The sequence below is a fragment of the Bufo gargarizans genome, chromosome 4 (genome assembly GCF_014858855.1).
Source record: "Bufo gargarizans isolate SCDJY-AF-19 chromosome 4, ASM1485885v1, whole genome shotgun sequence".
Classification (NCBI taxonomy): Eukaryota; Metazoa; Chordata; class Amphibia; order Anura; family Bufonidae; genus Bufo; species Bufo gargarizans.
Genome location: NC_058083.1, coordinates 234,193,431 through 234,218,506, shown reverse-complemented (window position 1 = coordinate 234,218,506; position 25,076 = coordinate 234,193,431). Strand labels below are relative to the sequence as shown.

Genomic DNA, 25,076 nt, shown 5'->3' with positions numbered 1-25,076 from the left:
ATTACTCAGGAAACAGAAATTTTTGCACTTAAATAATTAAAATAATAGTGCACTTTCATCCAACAATTTATTATTTTTATAAAATGTGTTGGATAATCTGTTTAAGTCATTTGATTTGCTTGAATGCACCAGGAAAGAGTTGGAGTCCCGCAAAATTATATTTATACCTTGGCAGTCAAAATTATATGGTTCTGACTCGGGGGGGACAAGACATTTTAATATACAGTACAGTACAAGAAGATACAATTCTCTCCTACTGGAATATAAATTGAATTTTGTTGCCAGTTCTATCTTATCTCCTTTATGACAAAGGAAAGACAGAAACTGTTATAATGTGTAAACATATTTAAGCAATGTAAAAGTATAATCAGCACACTGGTGATTGACATGGAATGGAATATGTCATCTGCAATCTAATTGTCTATTGAGACTTATTTCAATACGAAAGATAAGAATTATAATTACGGTTTTGTTGTTGCACATACAGTAGGTTATTTTCTTATGCTTTCAACCATATAAGGTAAATCCCACAATTATGGAAAGTTCATATATAAAACTAGGAACAAATATATTATTATAAGCTTGTCATTAAAACATGTTTTTATTAAGGTGTTTTTATTAAAGGGATTCTGTCACCAGGATTAACGATATAGCAATATTTCTATGTGCCCATTAGTCTCCATGCAGTGTTGAAAATGATCCCACTGTTTATGCTCTGTGTGTGTTAGATTCTTTTAAAACCGATCTTATTGATATGTAAATCACCTATGTCAGGAGCCCAAGGGGTTGTCCCACGATATGTTGGAGCCCAGCCCATGGATCCGAAGCCCAGCACCGCCTACCACTTAATTTATTCACTCCACTATCCCTGACGTCAGTTCTTCTCAGTGCCGTAAGCTCGCGCAGGCACAGTGGACACTGTAGTCTGCACCCGTGCGGACTACTGCCACCGGCTTCAACGAGTCAACTGTGCATGTGCCGGCTCCCTCTGCACGAGATTACGGCACTGAGAAGAACTGACGTCAGGGATAGTGGAATAAATAAATTAAGTGGTAGGCGGTGCTGGGCTCTGGATCGATGGGCGCGGCTGGGCTCCAACATATCATGGAACAACCCCTTGGGCTCCTGACAGAGGTAATTTACATATCAATAAAATCGTTTTTTATAAGAATCTAACACACACAAAGCATAAACAGTAGGATCATTTTAAACACTGCATGGAGACTAATGGGCACATATAAGTATCGCTATATAGTTAATCCTGGTGACAGAATCCCTTTAACTGTCCGCAGCGGACACCGTCTACGGAAAAAGTTCACTCGATGTCACTGATATTTTACGGATGCGCACACTTTAACCCCTTAAGGACTCAGCCCTATTTCACCTTATGGACTTGGCCATTTTTTGCAAATATAACCAGTGTCACTTTAAGTGCTGATAACTTTAAAACGCTTTGACTTATCCAGGCCATTCTGAGATAGTTTTTTTCGTCACATATTGTATTTCATGACACTGGTAAAATGAAGTAAAAAAAAAAATAATAATTTTTATTTATAAAAAATACAAAATTTACCCAAAATTTGTAAAAAATAGCAAATTTTCAAGTTTTAATTTCTCTACTTCTATAATACATAGTAATACCTCCAAAAATAGTTATTATTTTACATTCCCCATATGTCTACTTCATGTTTAGATCATTTTGGGAATTATATTTTTGGGGATGTTACAAGGCTTAGAAGTTTAGAAGCAAATCTTGAAATTTTTCTGAAATTTTCAAAAACCCAATTTTTCAGGTCTGAAGTCACTTTGGGAGGCTTACATAAAAGAAACCAAGCAAAAATGACCCCATTTTATAAACTACCCCCTCAAGGTATTCAAAACAGATTTTACAAATATTGTTAACCCTTTAGGTGTTCCACAAGAGTTATTGGCAAATGGAGATGAAATTTCTGAATTTAAATTTTTGGGCAAATTTTCCATTTAAAACCATTTTTCCCAGTAACAAAGCAAGGGTTAACAGCCAAACAAAATTCTATATTTATGGCCCTGATTCTGCAGTTTACAGAAACACCCCATATGTGGTCGTAAACAGCTGTACGGGCACACGGCAGGGCGCAGAAGGAAAGGAATGCCATACGGTTTTTGGAAGGCAGATTTTGCTGGACTGTTGTTTTTTTACACTATGTCCCATTTGAAGCCCCCCTGAAGCACCCCTAGAGTAGAAACTCCAAAAAAAGTGGCCCCATTTTAGAAACTACGGGATAGGGTAACAGTATTGTTGGTACTAGTTTAGGGTACATATGATTTTTTGTTGCTCTATCCACTTTTTGTGAGGCAAGATAACAAGAAATAGCTGTTTTGGCACCGTTTTTATTTTTTGCTATTTACAGCATTCATCTGACAGGTTAGATCATCTGAAATTTTTATAGACCAGGTTGTCACGGATGCGGCGATGCCTAATATGTATACTTTTTTTTATTTATGTACGTTTTACACAATTATTTATTTTTTAAAGCAAAAAAAATCATGTTTTAGTGTTTCCATAGTCTGAGAGACATAATTTTTTCAGTTTTTGGGCGATTACCTTGAGTAGGGTATGATTTTTGCAGGATGAGATGACAGTTTTATTGGCACTATTTTGGAGTGCGTTTGACTTTTTGATTGCTTGCTATTACACTTTTTGTGATGTAAGGTGACAAAAAATGGTTTATTTAGCACAGTTTTTATATACATTTTTTTATGGTGTTCATCTGAGAGGTTAGGTCATGTGATATTTTTATAGAGCCGGTCGATATGGATGCGGTGATACCTAATATGTATGCTTTTTTTATTTATGTAAGTTTTACACAATGATTTCATTTTTGAAGCAAAAAAATCATCTTTTAGTGTTTCTGTAGTCTGAGAGCCATAATTTTTTCAATTTTTGGGCGATTAGCTTGGGTAGGGTATGATTTTTGCAGGATGAGATGACAGTTTTATTGGCACTATTTTGGGGTGCGTGTGACTTTTTGATTGCTTGTTATTACACTTTTTGTGATGTAAGGTGACAAAAAATAGTTTATTTAGTACAGCTTTTATTTTTTATGGTGTTCATCTGAGGGGTTAGGTCATGTGATATTTTTATAGAGCCAGTCAATACGGATGCAGAGATACCTAATATGTGTACTTTTTTTTAATTTATGTATAATATCATTTTTGAAACAAAAAAAAATTATCATGTTTTAGTGTCTCCATATTCTGAGAGCCATAGTTTTTTCACTTTTTGGGCGATTATCTTAGGTAGGGTCTCATTTTTTGCGGGATGAGATGATGGTTTGATTGGCACTATTTTGGGGTGCATGTGACTTTTTGATCGCTTGCTATTACACTTTTTGTGATGTAAGGTGACAAAAAATGGTTTATTTAGCACAGTTTTTATTTTTTATTTTTTACAGTGTTCATCTGAGGGGTTAGGTCATGTGATATTTTAATAGAGCCGGTCGATACGAACGCAGCGATACCAAATATGCATACTTTTTATTAATTTATGTAAGTTTTACACAATAACAGCTTTTAAAAAAAAAAAAAATATGTTTTAGTGTCTCCATATTCTGAGCCATAGTTTTTTTTTATTTTTGGGGCGATTGTCTCAGGTAGGGGCTCATTTTTTGCGGGATGAGGTGACGATTAGATTGGTACCATTTTGGTGGGCAAACGCCTTTTTGATCGCTTGCTGCTGTACTTTTTGTGGTGCAAGGTGACAAAAAAATTGTTTATTTAGCACAGTTTTTTTTTTTTTTTACGGTGTTCATCTGAGGGGTTAGGTCATGGGATATGTTTATAGAGACGGTCGATATGGACGCAGCGATACCTAATATGTATACTTATTTTTCCCCCAATTTTTTACCCATTTTTTTAAACTTATTTTGGGGGAAATTACGTTTTTGTTTATTTTTACTTGAAACTTAAAAATTTTTGGGGGGAAAACTTTATTTTTTTGAACTTTCTTTTCACTTTATTTTTTTTTCCCACTTTGGGAATTGAACTTTTGGGGGTCTAATCCTTTACAATGCATTCCAATACTTCTGTATTGGAATGCATTGGCTGTATGAGTTGGGCCTCATGCACACAACAATTTTTTTTCACGGTCTGCAAAACGGGGTTCCGTTGTTCTGTGATCTGTGTCTGTTTTTTTTTCCCGTGAGTCTTCCGTGATTTTTGGAGGATCACCAGACATGAAGGAAAGTTAAAAAAAAGTTGTTTTGGTGTCGCCTGGCCGTGCGGAGCCAAACGGATCCGTCCTGACTTACAATGCAAGTCAATGGGGACGGATCGGTTTGACGTTGACACAATATGGTGCAATTGCAAACGGATCCGTCCCCCATTGACTTTTAATGTAAAGTCGGGGTATATTTTAACTTGAAGCGTCCCCATCACCATGGGAACACCTCTATGTTAGAATATACCATCGGATTTGAGTTATATTGTGAAAACTCAGATCCAACAGTATATTCTAACACAGAGGCGTTCCTATAGTGATCGGGACGCTTCAAGTTAGAATATACTAAGAACTGTGTACATGACTGCCCCCTGCTGCCTGGCAGCACCCGATCTCTTACAGGGGGCTGTGATCCGCACAATTAACCCCTCATTTATTAAGCCGCACCTGAGGGGTTAATTGTGCGCATCATAACCCCCTGTAAGAGATCAGGTGCTGCCAGGCAGGAGGGGGCAGACCCCCCTCCCTCCCCAGTATTAAATTCATTGGTGGCCAGTGCGACCCCCCTCCCTCCCTCCCCTGTATTACATTCATTGGTGGCCAGTGCGGCCTCCCCTCCTAATTAAAATTCCCTCCCATATACTATGGCCCCAGTTGTGCCCACATCTTTATATTATGGCCCCAGTTGTGCCCTCATACATATACTATGACCCCAGATGTGTCCCTATACATATAATATGGCCCCAGTTGTGCCCCCATACATATATTAGGTCCCAGTTGTGCCCCCATACATATATTACGGTCCCAGTTGTGCCCCCATATACGATGGCCCCAGTTGTGCCCCCATAGATATATTATAGCCCCAGTTGGTGGCAGTGGAGAGTTCTGATCGGAGTCCCAGTTTAATCGCCATGGCAACCACAACGCTACTTCAGTCCTGGCTGCCATGGTTGCTTACCAATTTTAGAAGCATTATACTTACCTGCGCTGTCTGTGACAGGCCGGGCGCTCCTCCTACTGGTAAGTGAAAGGTCTGTGCGGCGCATTGCTTATGGCACAGACCTGTCACTTAGGACTTTTGGGTCTCTGAAAAGTTTTTTGTATGAAAATCTTCCTATTACACTCCCTACACTGTCTGTCCCTTCCTATGCACAGCTCTTCCTAACTGAGCAATTTATGGCAGGTTGCGCTACAAACATATATTGCTGCTGTCACACACAATAGTCCTTACAAAGACTTTTTGGTCTCTGAAACGTTTTAGTCCCAAAAAATTATTCAATTACACTCCCTACACTCTCTGTCCCTTGCTATGCTCAGATCTCCCTGACTACGAATGAGCCGAACATGCGTCATCGGCTGCTACATAGCTGGCTACTGGCATTACAGTGAGGGCAGCATTTACTCACATGTTTATTGGCTGCGTAGCAGCTAAGAAACGTGAGGGGAGGAGACTCGAGCATGGCCGTCGAGCACATGCGGTACTCGGCCGAGTATCACCGTGTGCCGAGCATCGAGATGCTCGAGCCGAACAGGTGTTCGGCCAAACATGCTTGATCATCACTAAAAGCTTTTTTGCAGCTTTTCTGACAGATTCATTGTCTAGCGCATATACAATGTTACTGTTTACATTGATTAGGGTCTGTCATCAGGGCCCCTTTGATTATAGCCACAGGTCATTGGGTGGCTTTTTATTTATTTATCCCCCACTCACTGGTCCCTTCCTTTCATTGCAGGTACCTGTATTATCGTCATCCCTTTCTATTTATATGGGGCAGGTGACTCTTCTAGGCATGGGGCAGCGCTGCCGGACGGGTTCTTTGCCGTTATGCCGCCTCCTGAGCAGCGCTGCTGGTTCGCACATCATCATTGACTCCTCTCCTTTGGGGTGTAGCTTAGTGCTGATAGCTCAACCGTTATTGTTAGCCCCTCCCCTTTGGGGGCAGAGCTTAGCTTTTAAAAACCGGCGTGTCGAGCGGACGTTTCATGGCCATTCCAGTGCCGGAGGGCTGTCACACACCTTCAGAGTGGCAGCTGTACCTACTACCTACTTAACCTACCAGTGTATTCTATGTACTCCTGATGATTTGCTACCAATGAAACGCGTTGAGTGTAATGCTTTAGATATAGGTTATTAGTTCCTAATAGGCAGCTCAGGGTGCTTATGGTGTATGTATGTTGCCACATGTATTGCTAGGTTACTAGCTTACTTTAGGCAACCTGGGACTTTGGTTGCCCCCTAACTAGTGTGCTGTGTACACCCTGTTCTAGGGGTGATATTCACTTATTTGGCAGTGACACCCGGTTATGAATGCTCGCATTGAACATCCAGATGTCACGCTTTTTGTCTTCTGGACTGCTGAGATATCCCCTTTAGTTTCCAACTAATTGTCAACGTTGGGATATTTGCACCTGATCCGATTATCCAACACCTATGTGTTTACAGTCCTCTTGATATCTCAGATATAGGTATTCAATCCTGGTGATTGTGTGTAGGCTTTTTGTGTATCCTTTCCCCCTAGTGTGTTACACACTGTTTTAATAAACAATTAATAAAGATAAATTTCTAGTAAAGCATTCCTCCACCATCAGTGATATACCTGTTTCCACCAAATATTGATTGAGGCCAGCGATATACCTGCTTCCACAAAATGCTGATTAAGGGGATTGATATACCTGCTTCCACAAAATACTGATTAAGGGGATTGATATACCTGCTTCCACAAAATATTTATTGAAACCTGCAATATACCTGCTTCCACAAAATACTGATTAAGGGGTTTGATATACCTGCTTCCACAAAATACTGATTAAGGGGATTGATATACCTGCTTCCACAAAATATTGATTGAGGCCAGCGATATACCTGCTTCCACAAAATACTAATTAAGGGGATTTAAATAACCGGTTCGACAAAATACTGATTGAAGCCTGCGAGGTACCTGCTTCCACAAAATACTGATTAAGAGATTGATATACCTGCTTCCACAAAATATTGATTGAGGGGATAGATATACCTGCTTCAACAAAATACTTATTGAGGTATGCGATATACCTGCTTCCACAAAATATTGATTGAGGGGATTGATATACCTGCTTCCACCAAATATTGATTGAGGCCTGCGATATGCCTGCTCACACAAAATACTGATTAAGGGGATTGATATACCTGCTTCCACAGTTTACTGATTAGGTCTGCGATATACCTACTTCCACAAAATACTGATTGAGGGCTGCGATATACCTGAATATTCTAAAAAGAGGGATTGCTTAAAAACAAAAAAGTTTTATTGTTAAATATGCACTTTTAAAAACTGGAAGTGGGAAAATAGCACAATATATAACACAGGGAAAGAAAGCAGTTAGAGGGCCACACTATGGGTGTGACTCAACAAAGCAACACTCTCTGAATTCCACCCCTGTATTGGTAACTAAAAAGGTGAACAACAGTCCTATTAAATATGATAGGTCATGTCACCAAATAGTATTAACAGTATGGTCTGCAACACTCTAACTCACGTCCCCCATGCACACAGCACCAATGCACAGCGCCCCTGTGATATACCTGCTTCCACAAAAAACTGATTAAGGGAACTGATATACCTGCTTCCACCAAATATTGATTGAGGCCTGTGAGATACCTGCTTCCACAAAATACTGATTAAGGGTGTAGCAGATTGTGTTGGCTACTATCCACTGTCCTTAAATTTGGCTGTCCATAACGTTTATTGTTGCAATATTATGTTCAATTCCCTATGGTTCCTTACTTGTAAGACAAAAAGTAATCATTGACCTGCTGAGCATTCTTCTGGTTGTTCTGTAGAAACACAATGGCTACAATGGATGTTTCAACTATACTGTTGATTGGATTTGCAATATTATGTTCAATTCCCTATGGTTAGTTACTTGTAAGACGAAAAGTACTCAGTGACCTGCTGAGCATTCATCTGGTTGTTCAGTAGAAACACAATGGCTACAATGGATGTTTCAACTGTACTGTTAATTGGATTACTTCTCAGGAGGGGATGTGTTGGCTGTAACCAGTTTGTGATTGAAGAGCTTATAATTTTCTGTGTCTCCCTTGCATGGGACAGTTGCATAAAAGCAGGGTATGCGACATTAAACAGGGTTCTGCTCCTGATACTGTGTGTCATCCAGTTATTGGGAAGAGTGATGGGATATTTGTGGAGGGTTTTATTTACTACTATTGCTGTTCTTCCTGTGCTAAATACTTGATCCTGAATTAAGCCATAGAATACCGGCGGAGAAAGCCTTTGCCGCACTAGCGCTCCGCTACAAAGGGGTTTGATGTACCTGCTTCCACCAAATATTGATTGAGGCCTGCAATATACCTGCTTCCACAAAATACTGCTCTTCTCTAGGGACTTAGGCACAGGGTCATTTTAAAAATGACAGGCAGAAAAAGAGGCAGGCCATTCTGCAGGGGTGGTAGGGCAGGTGCACCAGATCATAGCCTAAGTGGGAAGTTGGAGAAGGCGTGTGCGATTACTTCAAAGTACGCACCAGAGTTATTTGAGTGGCTCATTCAGCCTCCCGCTTCTGCACCCTCCTCATCCTCTGTATCTGCACCCTCCTCACTCTCTGCTGTGTGCACTCCCAAAGACACCATCAATACCACCATAGCCCCTCCACTTGAGTAAGAGGAATTATTTTCCCATCCATTCCAAGAACTTACCGAAGCGCAACCATTCTTGACATCGGATGAGGAAGAGGAGGTAGCAAATGTCGCCACCCAGCGGTCTGATGACAGTACCCAGATCAGCCCAAGGAGGGAGGTCCCCGCTGTTGCTGCCTACTCTGAGATCTCAAATCAATGGACTCACGTGGGTGCCCACAAGAGAGGAAGAGGAGGGGAGTTCTGATGGAGAGACAGAGCAGCAGAGAGGGAGGAGAAGAAGGAGAATCAGGCAGAGCTTGCAGGGCACAGGGGGCAAAAAGCAGACTGCAAATGTATCTTGAGCGAGCCATCCACCATACAGGGTCACTTCTGGCACTCTCAGGATGCCGGCACATGGCTTTGCAGTGTGGGATTTTTTTTTTTAACATGTCAGCTGCTGACCATAGTGTTGCCATCTGCAGCCTGTGCTGTCAACACATAAGTCGCGGTAAGCCCAACACTCACCTAGGGACGACCGCCTTAAGATGGCACCTGGCCTCCCATCACCGAGCCCAGTGGGAGCAATGCCGTCAGAACCCACAAAGCCATACTTCCGGCGCTCCATTTCCTGCCTCTTCTCCTTCTCCTCTCTCTTCCCATTTGTCCTCCACTCCACCTTCCACATGCCGTCATCGCGTTTATCTGGCAGAAGGCCGGCTTCCGCGGCCCAAATTATCGAGGGTAAAACGTTGATGACGCCGTATAACCCTCTTGCCCAACGGTAGGGATGAGCGAACTCGAACTGTATAGTTCGGGTTCGTACCGAATTTTGGGGTGTCCGTGACACGGACCCGAACCCGGACATTTTCGTGAAAGTCTGGGTTCGGGTTCGGTGTTCGTCGCTTTCTTGGCGCTTTTGTGACGCTTTCTTGGCGCTTTTTGAAAGGCTGCAAAGCAGCCAATCAACAAGCGTCATACTACTTGCCCCAAGAGGCCATCACAGCCATGCCTACTATTGGCATGGCTGTGATTGGCCAGAGCACCATGTGACCCAGCCTCTATTTAAGCTGGAGTCACATAGCGCCGCCCGTCACTCTGCTCTGATTAGCGTAGGGAGAGGTTGCGGCTGCGACAGTAGGGCGAGATTAGGCAGATTAACTCCTCCAAAGGACTTGATTAACTGATCGATCTGCAGCTGTGGATCATTGAGCTGCTGATCCTCAATTGCTCACTGTTTTTAGGCTGCCCAGACCGTTTGTCAGTCACATTTTTCTGGGGTGATCGGCGGCCATTTTGTGTCTTGTGGTGCGCCAGCACAAGCTGCGACCAAGTGCATTTAACCCTCACTGGTGTGGTTGTTTTTTGGCTAAAGCCTACATCAGGGTGAAGCTGTCACACCAAGTGCATTTAACCAGCAATAGTCTGTTAATTTTTTGGCCATATACTACATCAGGGGCAAGCTGCGCCTGTCACCAAGTGCATTTAACCCTCAATGGTGTGGTTGTTTTTTGGCTAAAGCCTACATCAGGGTGAAGCTGTCACACCAAGTGCATTTAACCAGCAATAGTCTGTTTATTTTTTGGCCATATACTACATCAGGGGCAAGCTGCGCCCGTCACCAAGTGCATTTAACCCTCAGTAGTGTGGTTGGTCAAGCTATCACACCAAGTGCATTTAACCAGCAATAGTCTGTTCATTTTTTGGCCATATACTAAATCAGGGGCAAGCTGCGCCCGTCACCAAGTGCATTTAACCAGCAATAGTCTGTTCATTTTTTGGCCATATACTACATCAGGGGCAAGCTGCGCCCGTCACCAAGTGCATTTAACCCTCAGTAGTGTGGTTGGTCAAGCTGTGACACCAAGTGCATTTAACCAGCAATAGTCTGTTCATTTTTTGGCCAAATACTACATCAGGGGCAAGCTGCGCCCGTCACCAAGTGCATTTAACCCTCAGTAGTGTGGTTGGTCAAGCTATCACACCAAGTGCATTTAACCAGCAATAGTCTGTTCATTTTTTGGCCATATACTAAATCAGGGGCAAGCTGCGCCTGTCACCAAGTGCATTTAACCAGCAATAGTCTGTTCATTTTTTGGCCATATACTACATCAGGGGCAAGCTGCGCCCGTCACCAAGTGCATTTAACCCTCAGTAGTGTGGTTGGTCAAGCTGTGACACCAAGTGCATTTAACCAGCAATAATCTGTTCATTTTTTGGCCAAATACTACATCAGGGGCAAGCTGCGCCCGTCACCAAGTGCATTTAACCCTCAGTAGTGTGGTTGGTCAAGCTATCACACCAAGTGCATTTAACCAGCAATAGTCTGTTCATTTTTTGGCCATATACTAAATCAGGGGCAAGCTGCGCCCGTCACCAAGTGCATTTAACCAGCAATAGTCTGTTCATTTTTTGGCCATATACTACATCAGGGGCAAGCTGCGCCCGTCACCAAGTGCATTTAACCCTCAGTAGTGTGGTTGGTCAAGCTATCACACCAAGTGCATTTAACCAGCAATAGTCTGTTCATTTTTTGGCCATATACTAAATCAGGGACAAGCTGCGCCCGTCACCAAGTGCATTTAACCCTCAGTAGTGTGGTTCGTCAAGCTGTGACACCAAGTGCATTTAACCAGCAATAGTCTGTTCATTTTTTGGCCATATACTACATCAGGGGCAAGCTGCGCCCGTCACCAAGTGCATTTAACCAGCAATAGTGTGGTTATTTTTTGGCCATATCCCAGTCTAATTCTGTCACTAAATCCATACCGGTCACCAGCGCCTAAATACTAGGCCTCAAATTTATATCCCGCTAAATCTGTCGTTACCGCTGTACTGTTGTGGCTGGGCAAGTTATTTCGTGTCCGTCAAAGCACATTTTTTGTTCTGGGTTGAAATACAATTCCCAATTTAGCAATTTCATAATTTAGTGGTTTCTGCTATATCAGAGCTATTTGAAATCTATCCCTAAAAGGGTATATAATATTCAAGGTGCACATAGGGTCATTCAGAATAACTTCACACACACGCTACTGTGCATTTCCAAGTCTAATTCTGTCACTAAATCCATACCGGTCACCCAGCGCCTAAATACTAGGCCTCAAATTTATATCCCGCTAAATCTCTTGTTACCGCTGTCCTGTTGTGGCTGGGAAAGTTATTTAGTGTCCGTCAAAGCACATTTTTTGTTCTGGGTTGAAATACAATTCCCAATTTAGCAATTTCATAATTTAGTGGTTTCTGCTATATCAGAGCTATTTGAAATCTATCCCTAAAAGGGTATATAATATTCAAGGTGCACATAGGGTCATTCAGAATAACTTCACACACACGCTACTGTGCATTTCCAAGTCTAATTCTGTTAGTAAATCCATACCGGTCACCCAGCGCCTAAATACTAGGCCTCAAATTTATATCCCGCTAAATCTCTCGTTACCGCTGTCGTGTTGTGGATGGGAAAGTTATTTAGTGTCCGTCAAAGCACATTTTTTGTTCAGGGTTGAAATACAATTCCCAATTTAGCAATTTCATAATTTAGTGGTTTCTGCTATATCAGAGCTATTTGAAATCTATCCCTAAAAGGGTATATAATATTCAAGGTGCACATAGGGTCATTCAGAATAACTTCACACACACGCTACTGTGCATTTCCAAGTCTAATTCTGTTAGTAAATCCATACCGGTCACCCAGCGCCTAAATACTAGGCCTCAAATTTATATCCCGCTGAATTTGAATACAATACATTGGGCCAAATAATATTTTTGTTGTTGTGGTGAACCATAACAATGAGAAAAACATCTAGTAAGGGACGCGGACGTGGACATGGTCGTGGTGGTGTTAGTGGACCCTCTGGTGCTGGGAGAGGACGTGGCCGTTCTGCCACATCCACACGTCCTAGTGTACCAACTACCTCAGGTCCCAGTAGCCGCCAGAATTTACAGCGATATATGGTGGGGCCCAATGCCGTTCTAAGGATGGTAAGGCCTGAGCAGGTACAGGCATTAGTCAATTGGGTGGCCGACAGTGGATCCAGCACGTTCACATTATCTCCCACCCAGTCTTCTGCAGAAAGCGCACAGATGGCGCCTGAAAACCAACCCCATCAGTCTGTCACATCACCCCCATGCATACCAGGGAAACTGTCTCAGCCTCAAGTTATGCAGCAGTCTCTTATGCTGTTTGAAGACTCCGCTGGCAGGGTTTCCCAAGGGGATCCACCTAGCCCTTCCCCAGCGGTGAAAGACATAGAATGCACTGACGCACAACCACTTATGTTTCCTGATGATGAGGACATGGGAATACCACCTCAGCATGTCTCTGATGATGACGAAACACAGGTGCCAACTGCTGCGTCTTTCTGCAGTGTGCAGACTGAACAGGAGGTCAGGGATCAAGACTGGGTGGAAGACGATGCAGGGGACGATGAGGTCCTAGACCCCACATGGAATGAAGGTCGTGCCACTGACTTTCACAGTTCGGAGGAAGAGGCAGTGGTGAGACCGAGCCAACAGCGTAGCAAAAGAGGGAGCAGTGGGCAAAAGCAGAACACCCGCCGCCAAGAGACTCCGCCTGCTACTGACCGCCGCCATCTGGGACCGAGCACCCCAAAGGCAGCTTCAAGGAGTTCCCTGGCATGGCACTTCTTCAAACAATGTGCTGACGACAAGACCCGAGTGGTTTGCACGCTGTGCCATCAGAGCCTGAAGCGAGGCATTAACGTTCTGAACCTGAGCACAACCTGCATGACCAGGCACCTGCATGCAAAGAATGAACTGCAGTGGAGTAAACACCTTAAAACCAAGGAAGTCACTCAGGCTCCCCCTGCTACCTCTTCTGCTGCTGCCGCCTCGGCCTCTTCTGCTGCTGCCGCCTCGGCCTCTTCCTCCGCCTCTGGAGGAACGTTGGCACCTGCCGCCCAGCAAACAGGGGATGTACCACCAACACCACCACCACCACCACCTCCGTCACCAAGCGTCTCAACCATGTCACACGGCAGCGTTCAGCTCTCCATCTCACAAACATTTGAGAGAAAGCGTAAATTCCCACCTAGCCACCCTCGATCCCTGGCCCTGAATGCCAGCATTTCTAAACTACTGGTCTATGAAATGCTGTCATTTAGGCTGGTGGACACAGACAGCTTCAAACAGCTCATGTCGCTTGCTGTCCCACAGTATGTTGTTCCCAGCCGCCACTACTTCTCCAAGAGAGCCGTGCCTTCCCTGCACAACCAAGTATCCAATAAAATCAAGTGTGCACTGCGCAACGCCATCTGTAGCAAGGTCCACCTAACCACAGATACGTGGACCAGTAAGCACGGCCAGGGACGCTATATCTCCCTAACTGCACACTGGGTAAATGTAGTGGCAGCTGGGCCCCAGGCGGAGAGCTGTTTGGCGCACGTCCTTCCGCCGCCAAGGATCGCAGGGCAACATTCTTTGCCTCCTGTTGCCACCTCCTCCTTCTCGGCTTCCTCCTCCTCTTCTTCCACCTGCTCATCCAGTCAGCCACACACCTTCACCACCAACTTCAGCACAGCCCGGGGTAAACGTCAGCAGGCCATTCTGAAACTCATATGTTTGGGGGACAGGCCCCACACCGCACAGGAGTTGTGGCGGGGTATAGAACAAGTGGTTGCTGCCGGTGAGCCTCAAGCCCGGCCTGGTGGTGTGTGATAATGGGCGAAATCTCGTTGCAGCTCTGGGACTAGCCAATTTGACGCACATCCCTTGCTTGGCGCATGTGCTGAATTTGGTGGTGCAGAAGTTCATACACAACTACCCCGACATGTCAGAGCTGCTGCATAAAGTGCGGGCCGTCTGTTCGCGCTTCCGGCGTTCACATCCCGCTGCTGCTCGCCTGTCTGCGCTACAGCGTAACTTCGGCCTTCCCGCTCACCGCCTCATATGCGACGTGCCCACCAGGTGGAACTCCACCTTGCACATGCTGGACAGACTGTGCGAGCAGCAGCAGGCCATAGTGGAGTTTCAGCTGCAGCACGCACGGGTCAGTCGCACTACAGAACAGCACCACTTCACCACCAATGACTGGGCCTCCATGCGAGACCTGTGTGCCCTGTTGCGCTGTTTCGAGTACTCCACCAACATGGCCAGTGGCGATGACGCCGTTATCAGCGTTACAATACCACTTCTATGTCTCCTTGAGAAAACACTTAGGCCTCATGCACACGACCGTTGTGTGCATCCGTGGCCGTTGTGCCGTTTTCCGTTATTTTTCGCGGACCCATTGACTTTCAATGGGTCCGTGGAAAAATCGGAAAATGCACCGTTTTGCAGCCGAGGCCGTGATCCGTGTATCCTGTCCGTCAAAAAAATATGACCTGTCCTATTTTTTTGACGGACAACGGTTCACGGACCCATTCAAGTCAATGGGTCCGTGAAAGAACACGGATGCACACAAGATTGGCATCCGTGTCCGTGATCCGTGGCCGTAGGTTGCTTTCATACAGACGGATCCGAAGATCCGTCTGCATAAAAGCTTTTTCTGATCTAAGTTTTCACTTCGTGAAAACTCATTTCCGACAGTATATTCTAACACAGAAGCGTTCCCATGGTGATGGGGACGCTTCTAGTTAGAATACACTGCAAACTTGGTACAAGACTGCCCCCTGCTGCTTGGCACCACCCGATCTCTTACAGGGGGATATGATAGCACAATTAACCTCTTCAGGTGCGGCACCTAAAGGGGTTAATTGTACTATCATATTCTCCTGTAAGAGATCAGGGCTGCCAGGCAGCAGGGGGCAGACCCCCCCCTCCCCAGTTTGAATATCGTTGGTGGCACAGTGTGTGCCCATCGCCCCCCCCCCTTCCTCCCTCTATAGTTAAAAATCGTTGGTGGCACAGTGTGTGCCCATCGCCCCCCCCTTCCTCCCTCTATAGTTAAAAATCGTTGGTGGCACAGTGTGTGCCCATCGCCCCCCCCTTCCTCCCTCTATAGTTAAAAATCGTTGGTGGCACAGTGTGCGCCCACCATCGCCCCCCTCCATCTTCCCCCCCCCCCCCCATCATTGGTGGCAGCGGAGTTCCGATCGGAGTCCCAGTTTAATCGCTGGGGCTCCGATCGGTAACCATGGCAACCAGGAAGCTACTGCAGCCCTGGTTGTCATGGTTACTTAGCAATAGTACAATAGTAGAAGATTCATACTTACCTGCTTGCTGCTGCGATGTCTGTGACCGGCCGGGAGCTCCTCCTACTGGTAAGTGACAGTTCTTTAGCAATGCACCGCACAGACCTTTCACTTACCAGTAGGTGGAGCTCCCGGCCGGTCACAGACATCGCAGCAGCAGGCAGGTAAGTATGAATCTTCTACAATTGTACTATTGCTAAGTAACCATGGCAACCAGGGATGCAGTAGCTTCCTGGTTGCCATGGTTACCGATCGGAGCCCCAGCGATTAAACTGGGACTCCGATCGGAACTCCGCTGCCACCAATGATGTGGGGGGGGGGGAGATGGAGGGGGGCGATGGGCACACACTGTGCCACCAACGATTTTTAACTATAGAGGGAGGAAGGGGGGGGCGATGGGCACACACTGTGCCACCAACGATTTTTAAATATAGAGGGAGGAAGGGGGGGGCGATGGGCACACACTGTGCCACCAACGATTTTTAACTATAGAGGGAGGAAGGGGGGGGCGATGGGCACACACTGTGCCACCAACGATTTTTAACTATAGAGGGAGGAAGGGGGGGGCGATGGGCACACACTGTGCCACCAACGATATTCAAACTGGGGAGGGGGGGGTCTGCCCCCTGCTGCCTGGCAGCCCTGATCTCTTACAGGAGAATATGATAGTACAATTAACCCCTTTAGGTGCCGCACCTGAAGAGGTTAATTGTGCTATCATATCCCCCTGTAAGAGATCGGGTGGTGCCAGGCAGCAGGGGGCAGTCTTGTACCAAGTTTGCAGTGTATTCTAACCTGAAGCGTCCCCATCACCATGGGAACGCCTCTGTGTTAGAATATACTGTCGGAAATGAGTTTCACGAAGTAGCTCATATCCGACAGTATATTCTAACGTAGAGGCGTTCCCATGGTGATGGGGACGCTTCAAGTTATGTTCGGGTGTCCGCCTGGCCGTGCGGAGGCAAGCGGATCCGTCCAGACTTATAATGTAAGTCAATGGGGACGGATCCGTTTGAAGATGACACACTGTGGCTCAATTTTCAAACGGATCCGTCCCCATTGACTTGCATTGTAATTCAGGACGGATCCGTTTGGCTCCGCACGGCCAGGCGGACGCCAAAACGACTTTTTTTTTCATGTCCGTGGATCCTCCAAAAATCAAGGAAGACCCACGGACGAAAAAACGGTCACGGATCACGGACCCACGGACCCCGTTTTTTCGGACCGTGAAAAAAAACTGTCGTGTGCATGAGGCCTTAGGGCGATGATGGAAGAGGAGGTGGCCCAGGAGGAGGAGGAGGAGGAAGAGGGGTCATTTTTAGCACTTTCAGGCCAGTCTCTTCGAAGTGACTCAGAGGGAGGTTTTTGGCAACAGCAGAGGCCAGGTACAAATGTGGCCAGCCAGGGCCCACTACTGGAGGACGAGGAGGATGAGGATGAGGAGGAGGTGGAGGAGGATGAGGATGAAGCATGGTCACAGCGGGGTGGCACCCAACGCAGCTCGGGTCCATCACTGGTGCGTGGCTGGGGGGAAAGGCAGGACGATGACGATACGCCTCCCACAGAGGACAGCTTGTCCTTACCCCTGGGCAGCCTGGCACACATGAGCGACTACATGCTGCAGTGCCTGCGCAACGACAGCAGAGTTGCCCACATTTTAACCTGTGCGGACTACTGGGTTGCCACCCTGCTGGATCCACGCTACAAAGACAATGTGCCCACCTTACTTCCTGCACTGGAGCGTGATAGGAAGATGCGCGAGTACAAGCGCACGTTGGTAGACGCGCTACTGAGAGCATTCCCAAATGTCACAGGGGAACAAGTGAAATGCCCCTATAGACTGCCCCACATAGATGCCCCCATAATGCTTCTTTCCCCCCTTCCCCATAATTGTACCTAAATAGGTGCCAGTATTAAATGCCCTTATATAATGCCCCCATAGTGCTCTTCTCCCCCACTTCTCCATAGTGCCCCCCCATAATGTGCGCCAGTATATAGGGCCCCCAGTAGAAGCACCCATAGTGCCCCCCATAATATTTGCCACTATATGGGGCACCCAGTAGATGTCCCCAGTGTGATTCTTCTCCCCCTTCACCATAGTACCCCTCCATAATTTGCCAGTATATAGAACCACCAGTAGATGCTCCCCGAGAGGGCTCCTCCCCCTTTTCCATAGTGCCCCCATAATGTGCCAGTATATAGGGGCCCCCAATAGATGCCTCCATAATTCCCCCCCTTCTCCATGGGGCCCCCTATAATGTGTCAGTATATAGGGGCCCCAATAGATGCCTTCATAGTGCCCCCCATAATGTGCCAGTATATTGGGACCCCAATAGATGCCCCCATAGTGCTCCCCCCCTTCCCCATAGGGCCCCCTATAATGTGTCAGTATATAGGGGGCCCCAATAGATGCCCCCATAGTGCTCCTTCCCCCTTCACCAAAGTGCCCCCCATAATGTGCCAGTATATAGAACCACCAGTAGATGCTCCCTGATAGGGCTCCCCCCCTTCTCCATAGTGCCCCCCATAATGTGCCATAATATAGGGCCCTCATTAGATGCCCCCATAGTGCTCCTTCCTCCCCTTCACCATAGTGCCCCCATAATGTGCCAGTATATAGGGGCCTCCAATAGATGCCCCCATAGTGCCCACCTTCTCCATAGTGCGCCCCGATAATGTGCCGAACCGTGTCCCGCTCTGTACGGCTCAGCGGCGCAATGACGTTGTTGCGCTGCCTGCATCGGCCTCGGATAGGCTGCAGGCATAATGCCTGTGGCCTATCAGAGGAGCGGGCAAGGGAGATGCCTCTCCCCTGCCCCCTACAGTTCATCTGTATCACCGTCCGGAGGATGGCGTTACAGATGAATATAGACATGAGCACTTCCACAATGGAAGGAAGCGCTCATCTCTCCCCACAGCTGCCACCACCGCCAGGCCCCTTAGTGGCTGCGGGCCCTCGGTCCATAACCGAGTGCCCGAATGGTCAGTCCTCCCCTGGCCACATTCATGGGCAAGTGAATATATCTCTGGCACAGAGTGTCAGTGACAAGATACATCTGACCACAGACATGTGGTCTAGCAAACACGGGCAGGGAAGGTACATAATCTTTACTGCCCACTGGGTAAACCTCATCAAGCATGCAAACCGTGGCTTTGCATCAAACATGTAACCCGTGGATTTGGTGTTACCGCCATGTATTGCATGCAGATCTTCTTCTCCTCCTCCTACTCCATCCTCCTTCTCCTCCTCGGCTGACTCCTCCTTTTCCACTGCTACCGCCTCTTCCGCTGCACCCCCCAAGCTCCCCAGAGCCTATTTGAATTGCCAGGTGAGACGTTGCCATGCTGTGCTGCGGCTTTTGTGCCTGGAAGCCAAGAGCCTCACACCGGTCCTGCACTGCTTTCAGCTCTGTGGTCACAGGCTGATCAGTGGCTGACCCTGCTCAATTTGACAGTTGGTAAAGTGGTGTGTGACAACGGTGCCAATCTGCTGAGTGCGCTGAAACAGGGCAAAATGACACACGTGCCGTGCATGGCACACGTCCTGAACTTAGTTGTGCAACTATTTGTTGACAAATACTCCAGGATGTCTTGTGGCAGGCCAGGAAAATCTCTGGCCATTTTGGAAGATCTCACATGGCCATGGCTTGCCTTGCTGACGTTCAGTGGCGACACCACCTGCCCATCAGACGTCTGATTTGTGACAGCTCGAAGCGCTGGAACTCCACCTTGTATATGCTTGATATGCTGATCCTGCAGCAATGTGCAGTTAACAACTACCTGTACAAACTCTGCAGCAGGACAGGTTCTGGGGTGCTTGGTTTCTTTTTTTATTAACTACAGAATCAGAGTAATAAATATTCAGTTGTGTTTGGTTGTTTACCCTTGCTTTGTTACTGGAAAAAATTGATTAAAATAGAAAATCTGCCCAAAAAGTAAAATTCTGAAATTTCATCTCCATTTTCCATTAATTTTCGTAGTACACCTAAAGGGTTAACACGTTTGTAAAATCAGTTTGAATACCTTGAGGGGTGTAGTTTCTAAAGTGGGGTCATTTTTGGGTGGTTTCTATTATGTAAGCCTTACAAAGTGACTTCAGACCTGGACTGGTCCTTAAAAATTGGGTTTTGGACATTTTCTTAAAAAAGTCCAAGATTTACTTCTATGCCTTCTAACGTCCCCAAAAACCAAAATGGCATTCACAAAATTATCGAAACATGAAGTAGACATATGGTGAATGTAAAGTAATAACTATTTTTGGAGTTATTACTATCTATAATAAAAGTAGAGAAATTGAAATCTGGAAATTTGCAAAATTTTGGGTAAATTTGGTGTTTTTTATAAATAGAAATTAAATTTTTGGACTCAATTTTACCACTATCATGAAGTACAATATGTAACAAGAAAACAATCTCAGAATGGCCTTGATAAGTAAAAGTGTTTTAAAGTTATTACCACATAAAATAACACATGTCAGATTTGCAAATGACCTGGTCCTTAAGGTGAAAAATGGCAGGGTCTTTAAGTTGTTGACACAACATTGCTTATATGTGCTTAGTTGTGTAAATTGGATACAAGCTTCTTGTAATCTTGTCCAATTTAAAACATACTCATGTAGACATTGATACATCAGAAGAACACTAGATGGCTCTGTGCCACCATAAATGAATTGAAAATAGAATGCTGAATATTAACCCGCAACCTATACAAAATCGTACTCATCCCCACTGCAACCAGTATTCAGATCCATTGACTATAGAGTATTAATGATTCCACATTAAGTTTACAGTACTCTAAGAGATTATATATACATATCTCCTTTAAAACAAACACATTGCCCAAAATGAGAAGAATTATTTGAAATTTTTGGTCAGCAGCAGCCACGACACAGATTGTCATTTCTTAGTATACAATGACAAACACAAAGGAATCGTAAACTTCTTTTCATAAAATAATTAAAATATCATTTCTTAGAGATCAATTAAACATTCCACAGTCAAAGGCATTTAAACTTATATTCTGTAGAGGGTATGACCTTGTGAATACTTAATACGCTTCCGAGTATTGGACATGATAGAAAGCAGTCATTGATATTGGCGTTATGAATCCAAATCATGTTATGAATGGGAAAGCAGTTATAGATTTTAACCTTCAAAGTAAGGAATACATTATCTATTGCATTGTGAACACCATTGAGGAGAGCAAGTGATGCTAATGTCTGTAAAGCGCTGTGGAATACATCAGTGCTATATAAGTGAATAAAATAAAATACATTATTGCATTCTGGTATAACAAGGACATTAGCACTTCAGAAACACAATTACCAATATGTCAGAACTCATTTACTGTATATACATTATACACAGTGACCTTCTATCTTCATGCAACTTTACAGCGCTCTTTACTTTAGCTTAATATAAGTGGAAAATCTTTCTGTTGCAGTAACACATTGTAAACGAAGCTTGCATGTAGTCACTACATAAAGCACATAATTGCGGTGTTGTAGAATCACTCAGCACATGACTGAACCTTTATCCTCAAGGTGTAAACTAATTATTTCCTTTCAGGGATGGTGATGTGACACTAAATGCAAATTATGTGCAATCACTCTTCAGTTCTAACATCAAAGTGCACCTACATAGATAATAGTGAAGAGGATCCTGCATAAAGATGCAGGCTGGAGAGTTTCAGCACCATTGTTCAGTGGGACAAGTACTGAAATTGATACATATTCAGATACTTACTTCTTATAGACTAACACAACTAACAATCTAGGCAAATGTGAAAACCCTAACTGTATCAGAGAAAAATACACAACATAACTGTATCACTAATGGTCCAGTGGACAACATACCACTTACTAGAAGCAAGTCCAACTGTAAAAGAAGTCACTTACCTAAAATATTTCCAATTAGAGCAATGATGAATACTGCAATATATCCTGAAATTAGCACCCATTCATATTCCTTAGGGTGTAAATATTGCCTCCAGAGATAGTTGAGAAACTCATCATCATAATCAGATCGGTTGAGAAGTGGCTCCTCTGTCACATTTATGTCTTGAACAGACCAATTCCTATAGAGAAAACCATCAAGTTTTGTTCCTGACATGCTTTTCCAGTGATACGTGTGGAATGGATCCTGTATCCTTGGTGGTAAAATACATGTATCACAGATGAATTCCTGTGGACTGCACAACTTCTATAGGTGCAAACAAAAGCATCCCTTTGAAGGTCTCACAATCCATTCCAGATAAAGCTTTGGTAGTGTTTTTGTAATATAAGTTAAAGGCACGCTAACTTTTCCCCCCTAAGCTTGTTTTGCACATGCCATTAATTTGCTGAATATAGTATGCTTTTTGCTGGTAGGAAATGAAAAGAGATAATCACAGCTCGGAGGAGAGACAAGCATTCTCCTTTCCCAGTGTTTGAATCCATTTCACTGACTCCTAATGTAGGAGCTCCCACTCTCCCCCTGTAGTCCAGCCCCTTCCATACATTCAAATGTTATAGCAGCTGGAGGATGTGGTCTGTCACCTTGGGTTTCATACATTGCAAAATACATTATCTTGTTTCTCACTATATTTTATCTCAGCAATTCCTGGATTAAGCTATTTGCTAGTGTACAGGGTTAATTATCTGCAATTCCAGCGCAGACACACTTATTTTATTCTGTGTTGTAATTAAGTTCAGTTGCTTGATCTTAATAATATATAGTGTAAGGGGGTGGTGGAGAGGGACATGAGAGCATTATCTAAGACTGAAATTCCTGGAGAGTATGCAGGGTTTTCAAGAACAGAAAGAAAAAGAAAAAACTAAATGAAGGACATTCTTTCTACTGGTTTTATTATAGAACAGTTCTTAGGTCTTAATGTATCAGTTGTGTACAGAACAGTAAGGCTGGGTTCACACGGGCGTGACGGATTTGTTCAGGATGCGTCCCGGGTGCATTGCGGCAAACCCACGCGAGTAGGTACGCAATTGCAGTCAGTTTTGACTGCGATTGCATTCAGTTGTTCAGTTTTTATTGCGCGGTTTGCAAAGCGTTTTGCACGCGCGTGATAAAAAACTTAATGTGGTACCCAGACCCAAGCTTCTTCACTGAAGTTCAGGTTTGGGTTCAAGGTTGTGTAGATGTAATTATTTTCCCTTAAACCATGGTTATAAGGGAAAATAATAGCATTCTTTAATACAGAATGCTTAGTACAAGGTCAATTGAGGGTTAAAAAAAAATAAAAAATTAACTCACCTCCTCCAATTGATCGCGTATCTGCAGGTCTCCTGTTCTTTCTTCAGGACCTGTCAAAGGACCTGTGGTGACGTCACTGAGCTCATCACATGGTCCAATCACATGATCCATCACCGCAGTGATGTACCATGTGATTGGACCATGTGATGTGACGTCACCACAGGTCCTTTAGCCGGCAGCTCATGATTAAAGAAGTAAGAAGAGATCGGCAACTACGCGATCAAGAGGAGGAGGTGAGTAATAAAAAAATAAAAAATTAACCCTCAATTGACCTTCAACTAAGCATTCTGTATTAAAGAATACTATTATTTTCCCTTATAACCATGTTATAAGGCAAAATAATACAGTGAATAGACTGTCATCTTAGCAACCATACGTGAAAATAGCACCGCATCCGCGCTTTCCTGCGGATGCTTGCGATTTTCACTCAGCCCCATTCACTTCTATGGGATAAATGCACAATATAGAGCATGCTGCGATTTTCACGCAATGCATAAGTAATGCGTTCACCTCACACATTGCACCCGCGTGGAAATCTCGCCCGTGTGAACTCAGCCTAACTGTAAAGTGTATGCATCTTAGAAGCATTAACCCCTTAAGGACCAGGCTCATTTTCACCTTAAGGACCAGGCCATTTTTTGCAAATCTGACCAGTGTCACTTTAAGTGCTCATAACTTTAAAACGCTTCGACTTACCCAGGCCGTTCTGAGATTGTTTTTTCGTCACATATTGTACTTCATGACACTGCTAAAATTGGGTCAAAAAAGTTAATTTTTTTGCATAAAAAATACATTTTTTACCAAAAATTTTGAAAAATTAGCAAATTTCAAAGTTTCAGTTTCTCTACTTCTGTAATACATAGTAATACCCCCAAAAATTGTGATGACTTTACATTCCCCATATGTCTACTTCATGTTTGTAGCATTTTGGGAATGATATTTTATTTTTTGGGGATGTTACAAGGCTTAGAAGTTTAGAAGCAAATTTTGAAATTTTTGAGAAATCTTCAAAATCCCACTTTTTATGGACCAGTTCAGGTTTGCAGTCATATTGTGAGGCTTAGATAATAGAAACCTCCCAAAAATGACCCCATTCTAGAAACTACACCCCTCAAGGTATTCAAAACTGTTTTTTCAAACTTTATTAACCCTTTAGGTCTTCCACAAGAGTTGATGGCAGATGGAGAAACAATTTTGAAATTTCTATTTTTTGGAAAATTTTCCAATATAATCAATTTTTTCCAGGAGTAAAACAAGGGTTAACTGCCAAACAACACTCAAAATGGGTTGCCCTGATTCTGTAGTTTGCAGAAACACCCCATATGTGGTCGTAAACTACTGTTTGGCCGAACGGTAGCACATAGAAGGAGGGGAACACCATATGGGTTTTGGAAGGCAGATTTTGCAGGACTGGTTTTGTTTATACCATGTCCCATTTGAAGCCCCCTGTTGCACCCCTAGAATAGAAATTTCAAAAAAGTGACTCCATCTAAGAAAGTACACCCCTCAAGGTATTCAAAACTGGGTTTACAAACTTTGTTAACCCTTTAGGTGTTCCACAAGAGTTAATGGCAGATGGAGAAACAATTTTGAAATTTCTATTTTTTGGAAAATTTTCCAATATAATCAATTTTTTCCAGGAGTAAAACAAGGGTTAACTGCCAAACAACACTCAAAATGGGTTGCCCTGATTCTGTAGTTTGCAAAAACACCCCATATGTGGTCGTAAACTACTGTTTGGCCGAACGGTAGCACATAGAAGGAGGGGAACACCATATGGGTTTTGGAAGGCAGATTTTGCAGGACTGGTTTTGTTTATACCATGTCCCATTTGAAGCCCCCTGTTGCACCCCTAGAATAGAAATTTCAAA

The 25,076-nt window shown here is 44.3% G+C and overlaps 1 protein-coding gene across 1 annotated transcript in view; it reads right to left on the bottom strand.

Moving 5' to 3' along the window:
* Positions 1-22,068, bottom strand: part of HCRTR2 (hypocretin receptor 2) — a 197,013-nt gene extending 174,945 nt beyond the window's left edge. The window contains exon 1 of the mRNA XM_044292457.1: positions 21,855-22,068. Within this exon, the coding sequence (XP_044148392.1) occupies positions 21,855-22,068 (214 nt within the window). The remainder of the gene's footprint in view (positions 1-21,854) is intronic.
* Between the last annotated feature and the right edge of the window lie 3,008 nt (positions 22,069-25,076).